The following is a 22,967-nucleotide window of genomic DNA, read 5'->3' as shown; positions in this document are numbered from 1 at the left end:
CGAAGGCATTTCGAGACTGGTATATCCTGCCCTATCACTTTTTGTTGAAAATTCATCATCCAAAGAAATAAATAAAATTCTCATCAAATTCATCTGGAAAAATAAGAAACCTCTTTTGAAGAATGAAATTCTCTCAGCACCCAGGATACAAGGAGGATTTGAATTAATAAATTTCAATGACTTGAATAACACCTTTAAAATAAAATGGATTAAGGAATGTCTTAAAAACCCTAATCTAATTTGGTTTTTTATTCCTAATAATATTTTTTAAAAATTGAGTGGTTTGCATTTTCACTCACCTGTAATTACAGTGTTACCAAATTACCTTTAAAACTATCCAAAGTTCACCAACAAGCTCTCTTAGCATGGAAACTCTGCAACTCCCACAACTTTTCTCCTCACAAAGCCTTAATTTGGAATAATGAAGATATTACTATTAGGAAAAAATCTATATTTTTACAGAACTGGTTTGATAAAAATATAATCTTTGTATGCAGCCTTTTTGACTCTGATGGTATAATGCTAAGCTATGAACATTTCCTTAGACTTAAATCCTTTCCTGTCACATATAAAAAATTCAATTACGTAACTAAGGCTATCCCTAGTGGCCTTTCTCTCCTGATCCGAAGTCATTGTCAGTACCATGAAGCACTTAGAATAAAATCCCCTCTAATGATTAACGGTTATGATGTAACAGACTCAAAATGCAACAACAGACATATACGTCATTGTTTTTACGAAAAGAGAATGATAAAGCCACGAGGAAAAGCATTTTGGGATAACATCTTTATGGTAACTGACTGGAAGAAGGCCTGGCTATTACCTTATAAATACTTTATATCTAATAAGATAAAAGAGATTCACATTAAAATTCTACACACTATATATCCGACAAATTTATATTTTTCTAAACTCTCAGATATTGAAAATAAATCCAGTTTTTGTAACATGGTACCAGAAACCTTATCTCATTTATTTTATCATTGTACTCAATCTACCACTTTCTGGACTCTTCTTGAACAATATATAATGTGTAAACTCAAAACAAACATTGTAATTGACCATAAAAGTGTAATATTTTATTTTGTCCATGGAGACATGAATACTGCTTTTATTACAAATCTATTCATTTTGTATGGTAAATTTCATATACACAAATGCAAACATTCCAAAACATCCCCCAACTTCAAATGTTTCTTGCTTGAATTTAAAGAATACATGAAAACCCTTACATTAATTGATTCTAAACAAAGCACCACATCCACAGATATTTTTGAAAGATTTTTCAAAGTGTAAGTACACTCCTTTTCATTATTTTCTTTCTTTATTTATTTTTTGTTATTAGAGCACCTGTCTAATGTTCTGTGTAACAATATGTCTGTATGTTTGTACAAAATTTTCAATAAAGTTATAAAAAAAAAAGAAAAAAAGAACAGACCTTCAGAGAGGTCTGTTCCACTGTTTGTGCATTGTGTTTTATGTTTTAAAAACCTATAGTCAGTCAGGTTCTATTAAAGTAATTTCTTGGTTGTGGTTAGTAAAATCAACTCTGCTTTCTAAACAGTAAATAATAATAGACGATGGGGCAACATTTTACTCTCAAGCACAAACACAAAGCTTTGTTTTCATGACATATGGGGACATTTCATTCACTTGCATAAATTGTATATGCCCTAAGCCAGTCCCTTATCCTAACTATTACCAGCATATACATTTTTTTTTTTTTTTTTTTTTTACATTTTTACAAAAATAATTATTTACAGACATTTACAATACATTCATTTATCTATGCATTCTAAAATACAGGGTCACATGTAGGGTGTGGGGTCTCATTACCCAGGGCAATCAGTTGTGTGCATTTTACATCAACTGCCACTTAAAAAGCATCAAACCTTCTAATCAATCTTTTTGTTTTGGTACTTCACTACATAGACTCAGTGGGATATTCAGATAATTTTGGATTAGACCTGCAGCAATTTGCAACCTAAATATTCATGAGCATACTATCAAAGGAAGAAAGCCTGTTTTATTCTGTGGCTTTTAACCAGGCTTGCTTGGTGCCCGTAGAACAGAAAATACCATTTTCAGCTCAACCAATGTTACACACCCTATTCAGAGACCTTAAGGCCCAGCACCAAATACCCTATATAATCATTCTATGACCCCTTTAACTTTAAGAGCAAATTTCCTAAGTCAATCTGAACAAAACTAAGAGCCACACTGTAAGTAATTTTCCTGTAAAATAACAGTAAAGAGCTGGCAGCAGAGACGCCACCAATATACCGCTATTTTTAGGGTATTTATTCTTAAATTGATTTTACAGTTGTAGACCGTAAACCAGAAATACGGTATATTTCTATATTTCTATGAGCTACGGTAAAAAGCTGGCAGCTAGGACACCAGCAATATACTGTCATTTTAGGGTTTTCATACCGTAAATTGACTTTACAGTAGTAGTCTGTATTCTCACTGTTCAATGATTTCACAGTCTAATACAGTAAAATATAAATGTATCATATTTCTATTATTTGGAAATTACAATAATATTCTGTTTAGGTTTACTGTAGAGAGGCACAGTAGATACACATTACAATAATTCAATTTAGCAGTTTCCTAAAATATCAACCTTGAATACATGCAATCATTATAAGAACTTCATTATTCTACAGACAGTTGCTCAAGCATTATCATGAATATTGTGCAAAATAAGCAATGAAATCAAAGAGAATCAAAATAATTTATTTCAAAAGGCAATATAATACTGAATACTGCTACTTACTGCTAAACAGAAAATAAACCGTTGGGTGATGCTGACAAGATATTTCGAGTAGCAAACAGAGACAGCAGACTAGCTGACTTTGTGCCAATGTCAATATTATTTAACATTGTCTTTAACACACATAAGTTTGAACACTTGTTCAATAACACAATAGGTCCAAGAAAAAGACCAACACAACAAATACAGAGGAAATAAGAGTTTAAACACTATTAAGACTTCTTCAAAGTAGGAACATGATCACCTTTTTGATTATGAGTAAAAACATTCAGCAAACCAGCATGAGTTTTTCCTCTTAAAATAGTCCTGTGAGATAGATTAAAATTTCCCCTAAACTCCACTTAAAAGATGTGTATTATGTAATCTGCAATGTATTTTCAGATGTCTGTGAAAATGCAGAATACTGTCGGCAGAATTGACAACATTTGGAAAAAAAATGTGAGAACATTTCTAGTAATTATTCTCTCAGAGAAACAAGTTTTTATCTTTTAAGTATTTTTTTTAGATCTTTTTTTATTAAACACAAAACAAACAGTTACATTCCTTGCTCAAGATATAAATATATTTTTTAAACATTATACATTACCCCCCCCCCACACACACACACACACACATACCCCTCAGAACTAATGTGCGTCTACCCACAACATCAAAAAGTAATAAAACATTAGTCAGTCATTTATATAAAGATATACATCTTAGACCAGAAAATGGAAAAACAAAAAAAAAAAAAAATAAAATAAAAGAAATAAATCTTTTAAGTATTATTAAAAAGAAAAGTAATTTTGACATTCTTTCCGAAGCTTATTTCCTAAAAATATTGTTTAAAAAGAAAAATATCTACACCCCCCAAAACAAAAACATCCATCATTTAAAAGGAAAATTTTAAATGGCGTTCTTTTAATAAGGTCAAAATTATACGTACAGTCTCATTAGACATAGCAATTGGAACACACTCCATAAAAAACCTAAAGTATAAAAGGTTTCATAACCACTCTTATCAGAAACAGACAAACTCATTCAGTTTGTTTCGTTTGACTTCAAACGGCTAATTTTTAAAGCATTTTTCATGTATATATTCTGTAGAGATGGAGTCAAGCATTTCCAGAACCTTTGTTTTTCTCCTATAACCATTGTTTTTTTTAAAAATAGATTAAACCCCAGTGTGTTCCACAACTTCCCATGAGCCTCTTGGGCGAGTGACCCTGCACTGCTTTGACTGTGGATCTCTTAATGGGATTATCTATTCTCAGGACAGGAGAAAGAAAGGAGGAGAGAGGAGAATGTACCAAGGACAGACAGTAAACCCTTCACTGTGAAGACGAACTGAAAAAAGCTCAATTAGCTGAAGCAGACTTCTGGTTTGTTCTGGTTCACATTGAGACCGACGCACTGATGGGGACAGCGGCAGGTCAAATGATTTCCCACCAACTGTCACTTTTATTTCATTTCACATGTTTAATTTGAATGCCCCAATGTTTCTTTAGAGGTTTCCACCTGAAACAAAAACAGACGGACACAGTTCATCCAATATGCCGGACAGCGACGAAAGTGAGGAAGGTACAAGCTAAAAGAAAGATTAATAAAAAGGTTTAGAGGATGTTCTGGACCTAAGTTCCACCTGGGTTCATCTTTCTAACAGAGACGGGTCAGGAGGAACCATCGGTGAAGAGCTGGAGTGATATGTCCATCATAGAGCGAGTAGGCCTCAACAGGTGAGACACATAATAACAGCACACGGTATAGAAAAGTTTAAACCTAGATTAAGTTGTTGACTTGTTTTCTAACAGCTTGGACATGACAGAAAAGGACTTGGAGGTAAAAGATTTACAAACTGTAAACTGTTTTGCAATTCCCAAAGCATGGCTGTATTTGATTTGTTCAAGAAGTTTATCTGAGTTTGAAGTAAGAAGCAACTGGATTCCAAGAAACCAATAAAAACCTGAGATCTGACGGCGTTTCTAGACGGCCTTCTCTCAGATCGCCCTGGCTTTTCGCTGCGACCAGTACACCCTGAGACAGAGGCTGCAGTCAGAGGAGCACGCTCGCAACCTGGCCGAGGAGAACATCCACCTGGAGCTCACACGAGGCAGGGAGACTCTGGAGGTACGGCATGGGGGAACAAACCAGGATGGGTTTTTTTATATTGTACATAAACCACAGTTCAAAATACCCAAAACATTTGTGGAAACTATTACCTCAAAGTTTTTGAGTTTTACATCATGATGTAAATGCTGTAAAAAGATAAGTAATTCAAATGTAACTATTTTAACTTACCGTACTTAAAAACTTTAAGGTAATTGGTTTCCACAAATTGTTTTTCAGTATTCTGAACTTATTTGGATTTGCAGTGCATCTTTTGGATTTTTTTTAAGTTACAGTAACAGAAATCCATTGTATTTTTAGATATTTTATTTGAAAACTCAACATGAAGCGAAGCCATTTTGTGAAGCTGAAATAAAAAGTGGCATGATCAAAGTGTTTCCAAGGTATTAATAGGAAAACGGGGTTTCCATGCGTTTGTATTAACTCCACAAAATACACAGAGACATGCATCTTTTGGGTGAATGTCTCCACCACCTTCATCTAGAGAATTAACATTTTTCCTGCCTCAGTCAGATTGGATGGAGAGCCTCTATGAGCACGAAATTCTATCTTCCTGCAGGTTTATTACTAGGATCTAGTTGTGGGATCTGAATAATCCATCCTTTCTGCTTGAAATAAGGCCTAAAACTTGCATAACGTCGCTGTCGGACGTAAACCTCGTATGTCCAAAACCATAAAGTTTACAGGAAATTGTAAAAACAGCGACAGCGGAAGAGTCCAATGGAGTAACGAGATTAAGTCCCAACCTTTTTTCAACACTTTTAATTGGTTAATATTTTCCAAAACATACGTTCACACGTGGGGACTAACCAATTGTATCAATTTATGAAAAAAAAAAAAAAAGTCCAAAATGGGAGTTACAAGGTTTTTTCCCGACAGCGACGATAAGCCACTTTCAACGCAAAAGTTGTGATCTAATAGAAAAACTAATTTGGCATGGAGATATGCGGTCACCTAGGTTTAACTAATCTTAAAATTATTATTAGTTTTTATTTTAATTTAGCTTTGACTTCTGGTTTTATTTTCTATTTTAGTTTAAATACATTTTTGTAACCTAGTTTAGTTTTTATTTTTAAATAACCCTTTGTTTCAGTTTCTTTTATATAATACGTCTTGCATACCGACGGCAAGACTAAAAATAAGCTATTTTTCAGATTTGTTTTAAGTTTAAATAGCCATGTGTAAAAATTCCTACTGATGTTTGTCTACAATTAGAAATGCCAATAAAAGTTTCCCAGGGTGTGATTACATTAGCATGCTCTGCATCTGGGCTTAAATTAGGGCTGCAACTGACAATTATTTTGCAGATCGATCAATCAACAGGTTAATTGATTGGCAAAATAGTTGGACAACAATAATCGGACAACCAGAGATAACCAAAAGGTTCCTTAAAGAAGATTTTTTAACTAAATTAAACCAGTTGAAACTAAAATGTTTCCACTTGAGGAGTTCTGGATTGTAAATATTGACTGACGACAACGTTTTTTTATCTTAAGTGCAAAATGTTAACATATTTTCTTTACATTTTAGTATAATTACTGCCCTAAGTGGGTGGCTCTGTCAGCTAAAGGCATGTCTTACAGTCTCTCACTCAATTGAACGATTAATCGAGCACTAAAATAGTTGACGATTATTTCAATAATCGATTAATAACAATTAATCCTATTGTTTCAGCCCTAGCTTAAATAAACATAAGAAGTTAAAAAAGAGTGAAAACTTGATCTGGAAATGTACGGCTTTAGGATATTAAGGAGAGGAAGTGTGTTTTTCTTTAGACCTTGAAGGGCCTGTGTTTGGACAGTAAGCGCAGCAGCATCCTGCAGAGGCTGGAGTTGTGTCTGGACATCCTGGGTGGGACGGTTGAGCGAATCTCCAGCACAGCAGAGGTGCTTGGCGCTGTTCACCAGGTACATGTTAAAATGCATATACAACAGAAGAGAATTGGACTCTTTACTAAAATATAGTAGTATGTTAGGAATGATTTAAATAACAGACATTTAGTCTTTTTATGCTGCAAATGGTTGTAAACCTGTTTTCTTTTATTCACACCATAACGGGATATTTACGGAGGATCTTATAGGAGGCTCGAGTGAGTCGTGCTGTGGAGCTCATGGTGGCTCATGTGGAGAGTCTGAGGAGACGTCATGACAGACATTTAGCTGAGCTTGAAGAAGCTAAAAAGACAGTGGAGCAGCAGCAGTTGAACTCCAGCCGGCACAGCATTAATCCAAGAATCATCTCAGGTTTGCATCATCTTGCTTGTCCTGTAATGTTTTCCCATGTTTTGATGCTTATTAAGTAAAAAAACAATGCAATATCTCTCACAGCAGATCCAGAAAGTGATAGAAAGAGGAGAAACTCTAATCAGGTGGGCATGTTTTTGGCTTAAAGTTGAAAGTATTTTCAAAAATAAACTCTTCTTACTAAATCTGTCTTTATTTTAAGAGCATCTTACGTCGTAGAGTCAGTGCATCGATTATTTCTAGCCCAGCTCAGGTAAGACGGTTTCCATAAGGAACTCCTCTATTGTTCTATCATCTTTAATAATTCAATCTTCTTCTTTAAAGGAGAAGAAAAAGCTAGATTTAAGGAAGTGGACCTCCTCCTGCAAGAAGCAGTCCCCTCCACTTTTGTCTCCTTCCCTGAGTTTAGATTCTTGCAGCTCTGTCTTCACTTCTGGGGACAGCCACTTAATGGATGAAAGGTCATCTAGGAAATTATAATCCGCAGTGCATCGGCGGCATATAATTATGCTTAGCTTCTAATAAGTTCTGTTACAGGCAGGCAGACCCAGATCGAGCATGTACTACCTTTCCAGATCTTTCTGCTCCCACCCCAGGGAGCCCATCAACTGAAGAAGTGATTCCTCCAAGTACACAGAGCAAAAGGTATGGCCGTTTGCAGGGACCACCTCTCTAACCATATTAGATGGGCTAGTCTTAGTTTTCTTGACATTTATACATACAGGTGTGCTTGGAAGTTTACATACCCCCATTAACAGAAAAGATAAATTCAATAGTAATACACATTAGTAATTTGAATAACACAAAGCTGAGAAAAGTAATAATAACTAAAGATACTGAACATTTCCTGATGATTATAAAAAAAACAACACCTGATTTCAGTTATTTCCTGAAAAAAAAATGTTGTCTGGTCCTCTATTGCTGTGGTGTTTAGGGCCTGCTCCTCTGCAGCCATGATGAGTGCTCTGTGCTGTCCTTCAGTCTGGCTTTGTCTATCCATGGGTAGGATTTCCTGAGATCCGACACTTCGGTTATGTTTCGGTGGTACATCCCGTGTAAGGGCTTATCCTCCCATGACGGAATCTCCAGCAACTTATCTTCTGTTCCCCATAGTCTGAGACATTCAGTGACCACTTTGTGTGTTGGAACCTTTTCCTTGATGTACTTTTGGATCTTGGATGCTTCATCCTGGATAGTGGCTCTCACGCTCACTAGTCCTCGGTCTCCTTCCTCTTCGCTAGTGTACAGTCTCAGGGGGCTGGATTTGTGGTGGTACCCTCTGTGGATAGTTTGGAGCTTTCGTATCTTAACATCTGTGGCCTGTACCTCATCCTTTGTCCATTTTATTACTCCTGCAGGGTATCTGATTACTGGCAGAGCACAGCTGTTTATTGCCCGAGACTTATTCTTGCCATTGAGCTGGCTTCTTAGGACTTGCCTTACTCGTTGGAGGTATTTGGCCGTAGCTGTTTTCCTTGTCACCTCCTTGAGGTTGCCATTTGTTTGTGGGATTCTGAGGTACTTGTAACTATCCGCAATTGTTCCTTCTGGGATGGAGACCCCCTCTGTGTCGACTACCTTCCCTCTCTTAGTCACCATTCAACCACATTTCTCCAGTCTGAATGACATCTCGATGTCTGTGCTGTAGATCCGGGTGGTATGGATCAGTGAGTCTATGCCTCGCTCATTCTTAGCGTACAGCTCTGAAGGATAGAATAACTAACAGAATTTCTATTTAAATGTTTTTAGGACTTTTAAAGAATTTGCAATACCAAAACTGTCCCTAATTAAGCAGACTTATTGCCATTATGTTTCTGTCTTAATATCCTTCACGTTTCCTGATACCCTAAAAATCTGTCAAAGGCCTAAGATGGATTCAGCATTTAGACATTTTTATTCTAAAAACAATTTACAGCTATATGTCTATATTTTTTAAATAAAATTTAAGGACATTTTGGGCCGGCCATAGACATGCTCTGCTTATATTGTGCAGTAGAGATGATCGTTTCGTCTCCTGGAACATTTTGCTGCCAGAAAAGCTCTTTTGCCTCATCTCACCAAAGTTGAATCCTATTGCGGTTAGCAAACCTTGCTAATTTTTTTATTTGTGAGACAGAAAAGACTTTTTCCTAACATTTTTTTTACCAAAAAAATGTGGGTATCTCGTTGGATTTTGTGCTTTGTTTGAGTTTAGTTTTGGAGATTTTTGTATTTCCTTCCTTCACCACCCCTGTTAAGAACTTTGGGTCTAGTCCAGCTTTGTTTCACACATTTCCATTTAGTATTATGATCATTGTAGTTATTGTGAGTGAGAGTTAGTCTGATTTAACATTTGAATCCCTCTATTTCCACATTTATCAAGATAAAGAAACATCTGGTTTACTTTAACTGAGTTATTTTCTTTTATTTTGAGAGTAATCAAGATTAATGTACCTCTATATCATATTTATACTCTTAAGATAATACAGGGTAAAGTATTGCTTATAAAACATTTTATTCAACAGGATGAATTAGAAAGTGAAGTACTTTATTGCATTAATCAAAATTTATTTGCATTTATTTTCTTTTAATTGTTTAATGTTTGACTTCCCCCAGTGTTTTTTTTAAATAAAGATGGGATCTTTTTCAACTACTTTAAAGTTTAAGATTAAATAGAATTTATATTTCCAGTGTAACATTGTGGATTTGCAATATTAAATTATTTTTCTCAGGCTTCCAGTAACTGTGGAGGATGTCTGCTCAGGTTTCAGTTAATTGTTCAAGTAAAAGGTCGTCCTTTGTTTATGCTGATTTACTTTTTTCTTCCGTTTTTAAATTTGCTTATGCAGATACACGGTTAACAGCTTACATCTGCTTGGTTTGTGGACTAAAAAAAGGATAGTTAATACAGGTTTCTGTGGTTATTTTTGTTAAACCTGCGCTAACATTTCCCCATTTTAATAGTCTTCGTTACAGCCTCTCTCTGGATTCTCTGCAACAAAGACAGAAAGCCAAAGCAGCCGTTTTAAGCAAAGGAAAAGACAGAAAGGCACAAAGTATTCAGAGACAAATCTCCATAGGCACGTAAGTGAAACTACCACTCCTTATTATTAATTTGTTTTTAAATGGCGTAATTCGAGTATAATCTAGGTGGCAAAAATCGCTTCTGCCTCTTTCAGGTATGGGTCCCCTTGTAAGCAGGATCCTCTGGCGGTCCGGTTGCATCGCTGCCGATGGGCGCGCTGCTACACCAACCTGCTGGTGCTCCTCTGTGTGTTGATGCTGACTTACGTAATGTGGAAGCTTCATGAAGAGGAGCCTGAGCCATGACTGGAAAATCATTATTCTCTGCATAGATTCTTTAAGAAATAAAACCCATTCCCATTTCTTTTAAGATTCTTTATTATAAATATACAAAAAAATACCTCATCACTCATACAATCAAGCGGTTAGTAAAAGCACAGCAAACTGCAGTTAAAACATTCATCAGACCGCTAACAGGTCAGGGATTCATAAAAATACTAAACTTCAGGCTAAACATTTAAGTAGGTCCAATAAGTATCAAATTGTTATAAATCTATGTTTCAAGAGAAACCTTTAATAAATAAGGTCAATTTATATTAATAATGTGGAAACCTAAATGACAACTAGAGCAAGTGACTTTATAATAAAAAATGTGTTCCAGCCACAGAAAAAAAACCTTTGTAGTCAATTTCTCACATTTATGAGATTGCATAAGCCTCACTTCAGCTACAGTCTAATATAAGATGACCACAAATAAATAAAAGTGGCATTTCACCTTACATTAAGTTATAAATAATTACCACACCGGTACCAACAGGTCCAATTTTTTCTGCATTACATCAAACAATCTCACAGAGAGTCTAAAGTCTCAATAAATACAGAGATAAATAAACAGGAATAACTTAACGAGCTGGAGGTTGAAAATTACACCTGGCTCACAATTTCCGCATCCTCAGCCACAAACCACTGGACCGGAGTCCCATCTGCAGCTCTCTGGAGGACCAGGTTACCCGAACCCTGAGGGGAGAAAAAAAAAGACCCTTACATCAGTCTTAATACTCATGAGATGTTCTTAAATGAGTCAAATTTATTTTTTTTAAACTCAATGTAACAAGATAAAACAACACATTTTAAAAAGGTTTTTAGTGCCACCTTCAAAAACATTGAAGAGGAAAAAGGCTTTAGAAGCATGACAAGGAGGAACCTTTTTGAACTGAACTATTGTACTATATGTGTTGCAAGAAGCCAACATTCCTCCCTGGTCCTAATGGTGAAACATGGTGCCAGCATCCTGCTGCAGGGACATGAAAGCTGGTCAAAAGTTGATGGGGAGACAATCTGGGAGGGTAAACTAGATTAGAGATCAGGATGCTAGATTATCTTCGTTTTAAACCGTTATCTACCTGTACAACAGTCTCACAGCAACGCAAACACTGTGTAATCTTCCTGCCTCACCACTAGAAGGCAGAATGTCCCAACATCATGAACATGTCCCTGTCTGATTAAAATAGAGCCGTCAATAGATAAACCTTCAGATTGCCTGGGATTAAAATGTTTATAAGGAAAAGAAGATGAGTTTTAGCCGCTGCCTGACTTCTCTAAACATCACTGGTTTTAAACAGGTTGGCTGCACATCATTTTCTTCTGATTTATGTCACACCTTTTATTTTCCATGGCTTCAACATTTTTTCAGTGTTCCGGGATGTTTCCTAAATTTTGATAAGTGCTAATAGAGATTTAGTACTTTTTTCTGTAAAGAGAATGGCAGCTATAATCGCGATGGAAGAATTGCATTTGTAGAGTGACCATATGTAAAGAAATTCAGGGCCTTTAGGAAGGCACTTTAAATACCTTAATGTTTCCATAATAAAGAAATCTGCTGACAATCGACAGTATGTGCTATAAAAACAAGGACATGTAATATATGGTTTTTTTATAAGACAATAAATGGCTCAAGCTTATGCAAAGCAGACTTAATGCACGGTTATATTACACCTCTGAAGATTTGCTCCTTGCAGAGACTGTATCTGTGTTCAGCAGCACCTACCTGTTCAAAGTGGGGCATGTGAGGAGAGGTGGGGCTCATGATGCTCTGATGTTCTCCACAGCTTGGATAGATCTTTTGCAGCTGATTCCTCTGATGCCAGGACTTCAGCTCCTCTGACACAATCTCCCGAGGCATCAGCCTGACGGCGTGGTTTGGGTAGTCTTTTAGCGAAGGCGTTCGGACCAGCTTAGTGTAAGGAGGAGGAGGCTTCAGGATGCTCCTCTGGCAGGGAGTTCCTCTTTGCAGATTGCTAGTCCCAGGGAGTGCAGCTGAAACGTTCTTTCTTTTGTCCGTGTCTTGAGGCGATAGAGGCCTGTTCTCTTCCACAGGTTTGACATTTCCAGGGCTGGACTGAGACTGGCTGGTCCTCTTATCGGGGGTGCGGAAAGAGGAAAGTTCCTTCTTCTGTGCCCCAAAGTGGAATCCGTAAGGCGGGGGACAGAGTTTAGGAATCTCAGAAGGTCTGTCCCTTGCAGGAGAACAGACGTAGGAGGTGGAAGAGTGCTCCGAGCTGCTGTCCTCTGAGCTGGACTGGTAAGGACGCGGAGGGGAGAACTCTGGAGAGCGCAGCATGGTCTCTGGAACACAGCGCTGCTGAGGCAGCCTGGTTCGGCCGCGGCTCAGCCGCTCCATGTCAACAGTCAACTTCTTTTTGGGAAGTCTGGGGGAATAAAAACTAAATTATAAACTCTATAAACACCAGAAGAATGATATGGAAAATATTTAAAAACACCATAACCTCTTAAGGATCAACTTTTTAATACAGCCACCATATTATCAGCAATCATTTTACACAAACCAATAATGAACATAATAGCTGAAGCTGCTTTCTATTTGATACTGTTTTAAGAGCTAATTAACTATTTTTGTTTTAGTTGCATCTAATCTAACTTCAATAATCTATACTTTAAAATCTATAATACTTGAACCATTGCGTACTTCAAAGATCTAAGGAAAATGTTCATTTAGAAAAGGATGTAAAAAGAGGAACAAAGTTATTTCTGGTGTGAAAAAGCTCTCCTTTGAAGTCTGATAGTTATAGCTGCAGTGAGTGAGGAAACAAAGCTTTTAGTATTGGTTTGACAAGATTTAGCAAGGTAAGTGCACCGACAGTCACTGTGATTAAAGGTTTTGTGGGGCAGAACTGACTGCATGTAATCCAATAAAATTATTATTTTTTTTGCCATGTTATCTAAACATTGGGGGATGTGTTTTGTAAAGTCTTCCTTCGTAGGATCTGAAGCTATTCCTGAGCCCAAATGCCCACTATCTCTGCAAAAATGTATCTAACAAGTCATTGAATATTCCTTTAAGAATACTATCCATATATATAAAAGTTATCAAAGACAAAATATATGGTATAAGAGCCTGCTGCAGGGCACATGTTGGTAGGCTTTTTGGATGTTTATTCGGAACATAATGGTCTCTATACCTGAAGGACTGGGAGTATTGTCGGCGTACGAGCAGCTCTGGAGTAGAGGGGGCGCTGGTGGACTGGTTGTTGCGCAAAGCAGAGTTCCTGACGAACTGTGTGAGAGGAATTCTGCAGCTTTCTGCAGACAGCTGGACTCCTGCTGGACTACTGCATACAATCAAACAGGAACAAGACAATCAGCAAAGCCTTGCCTTCTTTTAAAGATCTAAATGTCTACAGTACAAACCAGGAGGGTCTTTTACTGTAATGTTTTTCATTTAAAACAAAAGGCTGCTTTTAAATTATAATAAGAAAAAGCATGATTAAAATGTAACAGTAAGCCTCTGCTTGATGAGATGTTCTTAGACATCTGTTTCTTACCTAGACCTGCTTCTGCTGGCTGACTGAGGTTTTGTTGCTCTCTGGTAAGGCTGATCCAGACTGGACTCCTTCCATGGAGAGTTCTGGATTGGAGAGCGTTCATACTGCGCATCCACCTGGCCTGAAGGCTGATGGGGTGAATGCAGAGGGTCTGAATGGGGAGTGTCCAACACTGGGGGCGAGTGCGGGCAAGATGAATCTACGTCTTGAAAGGATACAAAAAACGAAAGGTTTTCCTCTTTTGCAAAAAAAATTTTTTTAAAAGGAGATAAAAAACTGACAGCTCAATTCTAAATGTATCTTAAATTTAATAATAAAAAACGCCACTAAACTTTAAAACTTTATGCTGTTTCTCTCAGTTTATTAGTGTATTTGTGCAATCTGCTTTTACCTCAGGCACTCATGTGTAAAGTCAATCATGTACGCATGTTAACTCACCATCATCCAGAGCCACCACATCAGAAAGGGAGCTGTCATCAGAAGTATCTGTGGAGAAAAATCACACATTTCAAACTTTCATCCCACCCACTGCATTTCACAGATAGTCCTTAGGGAGCAGCAGCATAACTCACCTTTACTTGGGCTGCTTGAGATGGAGATGCAGGGTGAATTACACTCACTCTTGATCCTGTGCTGGAAAACAGCCTCCTGCAGATCTTTCACTTTCTTCTCCTCCCTTTTGCACTGCTGCAGCCGGCTCTTCTTCTGTGGTTTACTGAGGTTCTCCTCGAGGGAGAGCTTTCGGGCCGCCTCGTAAATCTGTCGCTGGACCGCCAAGTCAGTTTCCAGAGCTTGTAACTCTGAGTCCTAGGATAAAGAGAAATATGGAAAGTTGCTTTAACTCTCTGTTTCTTCTTTAAGCCCATCCCCAGTGAGGACTGATGAGGTGGCAGCTGGTACCTGTTGGTCCTGATGGATCAGACCTTCATCCAGCTTGAAAGAAGCTCCGATCCTCCTCCTAACCCGAGGCGGCTTCTCATCAGGCATCAGAGGAAAGTCTGAGGGGATTGAGCCCGTCAGTTCCTGTGAAACCAAAACAGAGCAGCTGATTACAGAAAAAGTGTCACGTTTAGGAATGAAATATTGTTTTCCCATAGAGAATATAATAACAACAAATTATTCCCTGAAACTGCAAGGGCTCACTTACCGCCTCCCTGATGCAAAGTTTTCGAAGCTCCAGCAGGCAGAGCTCCAGACGTTCTTCCAGAGATTGATGCTTCAGTTTCAGGGCTCTGGTGTGGGTGGTCAGGTCCTTCACCGGAGAGGTGGGGCTGTCTGGACCTGAGGCAATTATAAAACGCGACGTTGAATAAAAATCAGACAAAGGTGCACGCGTTCTCTAACCTCCTGCATAATTAAGGATTACGCTACCAACTTCCACGTATGGAAAATCAAATTGAATAATTCGTTGAGATTTGATGAAAAGAGGCTAATACAGACCAAGGTAACACATGAATATGCTTTTCTTTAGTTCAACAATCTTAAAGGCCTGAGGGGTGTTTTTTTTATCAAGTATCAGGTAAAAAAATAAGATAATTTTACATTTGAATCCATCTTTTTTTACATATTATACTTGAAAGCATTTCCACTACAAAATGACACCAATGATACAGTGAATCCTCTATTATTAGGATGTAAACTACATGATTTCTTTCTTCGTTTTTCAGAAATCTGAGATGTTTAATTTAAGAATATGTTGTGTTTGTTTTAATTTGTTCTAAAACCTGGAATTATATTTACATTTATCATGATTTCATTTTATTATAAAACCTAAAAGGTGTCCGGACACTTTTAGTCATGTCCCTGCTCCAACACAGCTAAATTAAATAATTAGATGATTATAAGGAACTGGAGAGAAGCAGCACACTGAGAGTCTAGGATGCATCTTAAAGTTGCTGAAAAACCAACCATCAAGTACTGGATTGCCCATCCCTGCTCTAGGAGAAGAAAAACAGCCCCACAGCATGCTACCGCCACCATCGTGTTTCACTAATGGGTTGGTGTGTTCAAAATAATGTGTGCTGCTACTTTTTTTTGCCACACATCATTCTGCCAAACTGCTTAAGGGATTTTATGAGTTTTTATTTTTATTTTTAAGACTGCGGCAACCATAAAGTCCAGATTTGTGAAATTCACAGTGATCCTGTGGATCAGTGCAGCACATCTTGGCTTTAAACCTCTTTAGAACTTTTATGCCTGCTGTTTGATCACTAATGTTCTCTAACTTAAAACCTGTCAGAACTTCACAGAACAGCTTTAATTGTGACATTTACTCTATTGACCGGAAGACAACTTAGAAGATAACAGGCTTATTTTGTGATAAAGATTTTTAGAGTTGGTAGTGGTAGTGTGTTTCAGCCTTGATGTTAATCATGAAGTGTGTCAATCAGATGCTGATATTGGACTCCTCTTTGGCGTCATCTTTACCAGAGTGCAAGATAATCCCACTGTCTGAGTCGCTGATCTCCTCTTTGCTCTCAATGGCCGTCATCTTGACCGACAAGATTTTTCTGATCACCTGTTGAGATAAGCAAAGGAAACTAAAATGAGCAAAATGAGACCACTCCCTTTAGAGAGCAAATGCCCCCCCTCTGTTTTGCTGCCAAATGGTTTCATCTCTTCTCCCTCTGCTGCTTCACCAAACAAAAGCAGATGACTGGCGGGTGTTCTTTTTACACCCTCCATCTCCAACCTCCCCCCCCCTCCTCTTAATTTTCTCTCCCATGCTCAATCACAAAAGCTGCAGACCCCCGTGGCTGACTCGGCACATGTGCAGAGGTTAATCTGAATCGTGGCGCCATGGTTACGGGGCACGGGGCGACCGGCCAGGGGAGCGTGTCAGCGCAAGTCGTGTCATGGGGTGTTTAACCCCCCCCACAAAAAAAGAAGCAGATGGCAGTGGGAGTGCGAGTGACCTCCCCCTCCTCCTGCTATAGACTGCACCTGTTCCCCCTCCATCCTCCCCTCGCTCCTATTCAACCAGTGTCCACACAATCCTCTAGGGGGGCTTTGAAGTGGAAGAATGTCTCAATGCGTGTCCTTGTCCACTTGGCGTCAGATCATAAGATCCCTGCAAGGCACAATGCTGCCCGTTTCACCTAAAACATTCTGCAGAGTTTGTGTTTGTGTCCCGCTCTGCTGCCTTGTTGCTCCTCAGAGAACATGTGACTCTTAATAAGCAAGAAGTGGCTGCTGAGCAGAAAAACAACAACAAATCTGCTATTTTCTGAAGAGCTGAAAGCAGGGCAGGATCTGATGTGCAGATCAGAGAGAAGAAGAGCAAATAAAGCCATAGTTCTCACATTTAGACTTAGATTTATTTTGTCATTTTGTATACACAAGTGTAAACAAAAAGAAATTTAGTTTAAAACAGCTGTAGAAATTTCATTTTTTTTAAAGTGCAGCCTGGAAAACAGTATAAACATATATATTTATCAGCTTTTGACTCATAATGTCTGATTTCTACAGTCAGGCGAATATAAAAAAAAATTAAAACCTTATTTTTTTTCTTAAGAAATATTTTTTTTTTCTCTCTCTCTCTGATGTTAAGAGCATAAACTGTTTTCTTATTAGTTAAATTTCAAAAGCAAAAGACACCTGATGAATTTTGACCCCAGTTAGAGTCAGGGTAAAAATAGAAAAATATAAGCGCGCCTAAAAGCAGAGGCAGCACTAAGGATGAACAAACTCATTTAATGCTTTAAGCCGGACATGGGCCCTTGATGTGTTTTAGCTTCTCCTGCTGATTAGATTCATAAATAAAAACACATACTTCAGTCTATGTTTAAATGTGCTCCAAATATTTATGATATTTGTTTATATACAGGTGCTGGTCATAAAATTAGAATATCATGAAAAAGTAGATTGATTTCAGTAATTCCATTTAAAAAGTGAAACTTGTATATTATATTCATACATTACATACAAACTCATATATTTCAGATGTTTATTTTGTTTAATTTTGATGATTACAAATGACAACAAATGAAAATCTCAAATTCATCATATCAGAAAATTAGAATATTACTGAAGACCAATAAAAACAAAGGATTTATAGAAATTTTGGCCAACTGAAAAGTATGAACATGAAAAGTATGAGCATGTACAGCACTCAGTATTTAGTTGGGCCTCCTTTGGCCTGTATTACTGCAGCAATGCGGCGTGGCATGGAGTCGATCAGTCTGTGGCACTGCTCAGGTGTTATGATAGCCCAGGTTGCTCTAATAGTGGCTTTTAGCTCTTCTGAATTGTTGGGTCTGGTGTATTGCATCTTCTTCTTCACAATACCCCATAGATTTTCTATGGGGTTAAGGTCAGGAGAGTTTGCTGGCCAATTAAGAACAGGGATACCATGGTCCTTCAACCAGGTACTGGTAGCTTTGGCACTGTGTGCAGGTGCCAAGTCCTGTTGGAAAATGAAATCTGCATCTCCAAAAAGTTGGTCAGCTGCAGGAAGCATGAAGTGCTCTAAAACTTCCTGGTATGTGGCTGCGTTGACCCTGGACCTCAGAAAACACAATGGACCAACACCAGCAGATGACATGGCACCCCAAACCATCACTGACTGTGGAAACTTTACACTGGACTTCAAGCAACGTGGATGAAGTGCCTCTCTTCTTTTCCTCCAGACTCTGGGACCTTGATTTCCAAAGGAAATGCAAAATTTACTTTCATCAGAGAACATGACTTTGGACCACTCACCAGCAGTCCAGTCCTGTTTCTCTTTAGCCCAGGCAAGACGCTTCTGACGCTGTCTGTGGTTCAAGAGTGGCTTGACACAAGGAATGCGACAGCAGAAACCCATGTCTTTCATACGTCTGTGTGTGGTGGTTCTTGAAGCACTCACTCCAGCTGCAGTCCACTCTTTGTGAATCTCCCCCACATTTTTGAATGGGTTTTGTTTCACAATCCTCTCCAGGGTGCGGTTATCTCTCTTGCTTGTACACTTTTTTCGACCACATCTTTTCCTTCCCTTCGCCTCTCTATTAATGTGCTTGGACACTGAGCTCTGTGAACAGCCAGCCTCTTTAGCGATGACCTTTTGTGTCTTGCCCTCCTTGTGCAAGGTGTCGATGGTCGTCTTTTGGACAACTGTCAAGTCAGCAGTCTTCCCCATGATTGTGTAGCCTATAGAACTAGACTGAAAGACCATTTAAAGGCTTTTGCAGGTGGTTTGAGTTAATTAGCTGATTAGAGTGTGGCACCAGGGGCCATCAATTTTGAACCTTTTCACAATATTCTAATTTTCTGATATGATGAATTTGAGATTTTCATTTGTTGTCATTTGTAATCATCAAAATTAAACAAAATAAACATCTGAAATATATGAGTTTGTATGTAATGTATGAATATAATATACAAGTTTCACTTTTTAAATGGAATTACTGAAATCAATCTACTTTTTCATGATATTCTAATTTTATGACCAGCACCTGTAAGTAAATTATTAAAAAAATTAAATGTTTAAACCCTGATATAAAATGATGCTCTATCAATGGCCAGAGTGATCTGTGTAACTGCATGTTAATCTTTACAAAGAGGCTAATATTGTTCTGTGGATCTTTGTAAACACAGTGAGCTCATTAGACCAAAGCAGTGTTTTAAATGAACTTCAATTCATTTGCTCTCATTTTAGTAATAAAGAATATAAAGTGACTAATGTGAAACGTAATTAAAAGTTATTAGGTGGGTGATGCGATTGTTGGCTTTCAGTAACAGCATGAAACTAATGGATATAAATGGATAATAAAGCAATTTAAGAAGCTTGTTGATGGACTCAACTGTCAGACGACCCTAAACCATTCTATCCTTAGCAAGTTTTTGTATTCCCTCTGTTAAGTAGCAGCTTAAAAGTCTGCCTCATCTTGTTTTGCTGGTAATACAAACCAGCTTCCACCTTAATATCAAACCAACAAACCCATCAAGGGATAAAAACACAGGATGGGAGGTAAGTTGACTCAGAGACAGACAGCGTATAAAGTCTCTATAGCTGAGGCTTCAGCCTCTAATCCCCATCTCCTGTCTGAACTGCTGTGTTTGGAGATTGATATCAGGCCCTTTCCTGTAGAGATGAGGGCGACTCCGAGCCTCTGTGAGTCAGGATATTACAGTGCATCCCATTGCTCTCGCCCTTTCAGTACAGCAGCTCATGTGAACTGACACATTATGAGCAGCAATGAGGCAAGCGCTCGAGTCAGTAAAACAACTCTGCAACAAAAGACCTGTGTCAACCCTCCGAAATCTGCTGCGGCCGCAGTATCTGCTAGCAGCTCAGGCCCGAAGCGGGAGACAGGGACTATGTGGAGCTGTAGGCATACAGTTTTTGGGTGAATGTTGCGCTCGCAGACACATGGCTCCATGTTGCAGCAATCTAAAAACTAAAGACGTTGACATGAATCAAGCCACAGGCTGGGTAGTGTGGGATTTACCCCACTTACACCTCATAAGTGTCTGAAGAGTTTCACAAGAGTTTGTGGTTGGAGGGTCTGGGTTGAGTGGGTGGGTGGATGGGTTTGGGGTTGAACTCTTGCTCAAATGCCGCTTATTGCCAAAAAATGCTGATTCTGATTTGTCATAGAGTGCATAAGAACCTGAAACTGGGGGAGTGCTGAGATTATTCTGGGGTTAGAGCCAAAAACCATTAAAAAAACAAGAATCTGGGTCTTGTGGGAACTGCTGGTGATAGGACCGTCTCCACCCTCCAGCGCCGACTGATGGACTCCCAAACATCTTAATTGGTGGGAGAGAGCCATCATCGCTAATGATGAGTATCTATAAACATGAGAGAGGATGAAAGCAACACCCATTCTTACTGATTCAGTATGGAGTAACATCTACGGAAGTTAATGTTTATGACAAGACATCATGATGCGTATTTACTGTCTGCTAGACTTCCCACACCGCCCATTCCCATGAGCCCCTTGGAGCTGCGGACCGCTGGATTGCAGCCACCACTCTGCTCATTACCACTGTGGTCGGGCCTGGAATTACCAACGGGGACCAGACTCGCAGAGGAAACAGCGAGGCTCACATGAAACCCGATCCAGGCCCTGTTGGAACCCTATCATTAAGATTTTCCTGCTGAATGCTGATACTATGCGAGAAAACCCAAACGACTTTACAGCTTGCATTTTTATTTCAGTCTGACGGAAAGCCAAAATCCATTCAGCAAAAAGGGGATCAGAGTGTGGGCTACTGAAAGAGAGAAGTGCACCGATGTGAATGAGCAGCAGAGAAGAAGAAATCGCAAAAAAGAGAGCAGTTTGCAAAGATACAGATTAGAAATGCAACAAAAAGGCAAAAAAGGACAAGAGAGTTGGCAAAGTGTTGCTGTGAGCAGCCAGCAGCAGTAATAATTAAGCATCATGCCAGCCTCCTCCCAGCCACTGAAGGCCATATGCTCTCCAGACCTCTGTCACAGCTCAATGACAAGGACCAATAAAAGACTGACTTCATTGTTCTCCAGAGGCGGAGGGCCCTGCTGTGGATCGAACCACTCGTCCCTTTTAGGATGGTGTCATTTCTGACGGCTGGGTTTAGTTTAGTTCATCTGCTGGATGGAGTTACAACTCATCACAGTCACAAAAAGACAAGAGAGGTAGATGACTCCAGAGGTAACAACAACAGCACAGAGGTGTTGTCCCCGACACCTCAGTAACTTTTCCTGTCTGCTAATATGTGGATTGGTGGAGATTTTGTTTATTCTGCTGCTGAAGAGGAAAGCTGCAAAAAAACAAACCATCCTGTTGCTCCACTCAATGCTTAAAGTGAAAACATCCAGATGTATCCAGCAGATAATCAAAAAGCTCACATACATATAGGATTAAAAAAAATATGAAATACAAAATATTATGAGAAATAATTTGGTAACAGCACCTCATATAGTTGCTTCCTTAATCTTGTATAGAAAACAAAACAATCATTCCTCTGCTGTATATCAATACATCTTTATGCACAGTTTTATATATTTTGTCTGAATAGTTTAAAGGTTGCTCTTTTCTATAAAGTCAGAGTGAAATATGATGTTTTTCTAACTTAGCAGCAAAGAAAGTGCTGCAACGTTCAACATATAGATGTAAAATAAAAGCAGATAAACATACATCTGTTGTAAACTATAGATCCCGGGCGTTTATATACCAGGAGGATGCATTTTACCGATTTAAATAAAATCTTAACCTAAATTTGGATTTATAAATGGGTACAAAATGTGAAAAATAACTTCCCCATGACTGCTGTTAGCCTAATTTAGTTAAATTCACGCATTACAAATTATTCAAACACTCGTACTTCAGTCCTCTATGCAAGTTTTTTCTAAGACATAACATGTTTTTCAATCATATCATAAACTTCTAATACGGCTTCCTTCATAAAAAATATTGATATTTCTAATAATAACAGACTTTTAACTATCTGAAACTTTGACCTTTGTATGAATTATTTTGATGGTTTCCCGTTCATGGGCCCGTTGCATTTTGTTTTTTAACCAAAGAAAATAGTTTAAACATACCTGGCGGTTTGTGTTGCTCTCAGCTACAGCATCTCTTTAGGGGCCGATGCAGTTTTTGATACTTTCTCCGGTCAGATGTGAGAAGAGCCTGGGACCATTTGTTCAGGACCAATCCATTTTTCTCAGATGGGAGCAATTGATAATAACAGTGACAATATCATAATTTCAGATATCAGATCCTAGCTTACTGCTTCACTCACCTCTATTTTCTGTTAATTTTTTGTACCTAATTAAAATGTCTGGGTTTGGAATCATCTATATATAATATTTATTTTTTCTTTAAACTATAACCCACCCCCCTGTTGAAATGGTTTCGTCCAGCTCTGGTAACTTCCCAGGCACGCGCCTGTGAAAGAGAGGGAGGGGGGCTTTTAATTTGAAAAGAGGCACAAAAAAACAGTAGTTTGGCTGAGTTTAGGTAGACACGGTTCTTTTTTACTGGATTTTTTAAACAAAAAAAACAACAGCTTGGTAGTGAGTTAAGAAAATTA

General features: G+C 38.3%; 2 protein-coding genes across 5 annotated transcripts; one reads left to right on the top strand and one right to left on the bottom strand.

Annotated features, from left to right (window-relative positions):
* Nucleotides 1-3,956: 3,956 nt before the first annotated feature.
* On the top strand, nucleotides 3,957-10,492 carry LOC119782247 (inositol 1,4,5-triphosphate receptor associated 2). 4 transcript variants are annotated; one of them, XM_038283131.1, is made up of 13 exons: nucleotides 3,958-4,187; nucleotides 4,264-4,336; nucleotides 4,419-4,491; nucleotides 4,567-4,594; nucleotides 4,742-4,882; nucleotides 6,658-6,789; nucleotides 6,963-7,125; nucleotides 7,210-7,250; nucleotides 7,328-7,378; nucleotides 7,450-7,586; nucleotides 7,651-7,770; nucleotides 10,069-10,188; nucleotides 10,284-10,492. In XM_038283131.1, the coding sequence occupies exons 2-13, from the start codon at nucleotides 4,309-4,311 to the stop codon at nucleotides 10,432-10,434; spliced, it is 1,185 nt and encodes a 394-aa protein (XP_038139059.1). In that variant the 5' UTR covers nucleotides 3,958-4,187; nucleotides 4,264-4,308; the 3' UTR covers nucleotides 10,435-10,492. The 4 variants fall into 4 exon arrangements, with proteins under 4 accessions (XP_038139060.1, XP_038139059.1, XP_038139061.1 ...); XM_038283133.1 differs by having other exon boundaries at nucleotides 3,959-4,187; nucleotides 7,213-7,250; XM_038283134.1 differs by having other exon boundaries at nucleotides 3,966-4,187; nucleotides 7,663-7,770.
* Nucleotides 10,483-22,595, bottom strand: inavaa (innate immunity activator a). Its single transcript, XM_038283129.1, has 10 exons — nucleotides 22,477-22,595; nucleotides 16,398-16,488; nucleotides 15,118-15,251; nucleotides 14,871-14,993; nucleotides 14,543-14,777; nucleotides 14,409-14,456; nucleotides 13,971-14,175; nucleotides 13,608-13,757; nucleotides 12,176-12,836; nucleotides 10,483-11,145 (listed from the first exon to the last, which is right to left on the bottom strand). The coding sequence occupies exons 2-10, from the start codon at nucleotides 16,459-16,461 to the stop codon at nucleotides 11,053-11,055; spliced, it is 1,713 nt and encodes a 570-aa protein (XP_038139057.1). The 5' UTR covers nucleotides 16,462-16,488; nucleotides 22,477-22,595; the 3' UTR covers nucleotides 10,483-11,052.
* Between the last annotated feature and the right edge of the window lie 372 nt (nucleotides 22,596-22,967).

Source organism: Cyprinodon tularosa, unplaced genomic scaffold (assembly GCF_016077235.1).
Source record: "Cyprinodon tularosa strain WSP-4 unplaced genomic scaffold, ASM1607723v1 ctg19, whole genome shotgun sequence".
Classification (NCBI taxonomy): Eukaryota; Metazoa; Chordata; class Actinopteri; order Cyprinodontiformes; family Cyprinodontidae; genus Cyprinodon; species Cyprinodon tularosa.
Note: the sequence above shows the minus strand (reverse complement) of the source record. Positions and strands in the feature narration are given on the sequence as shown.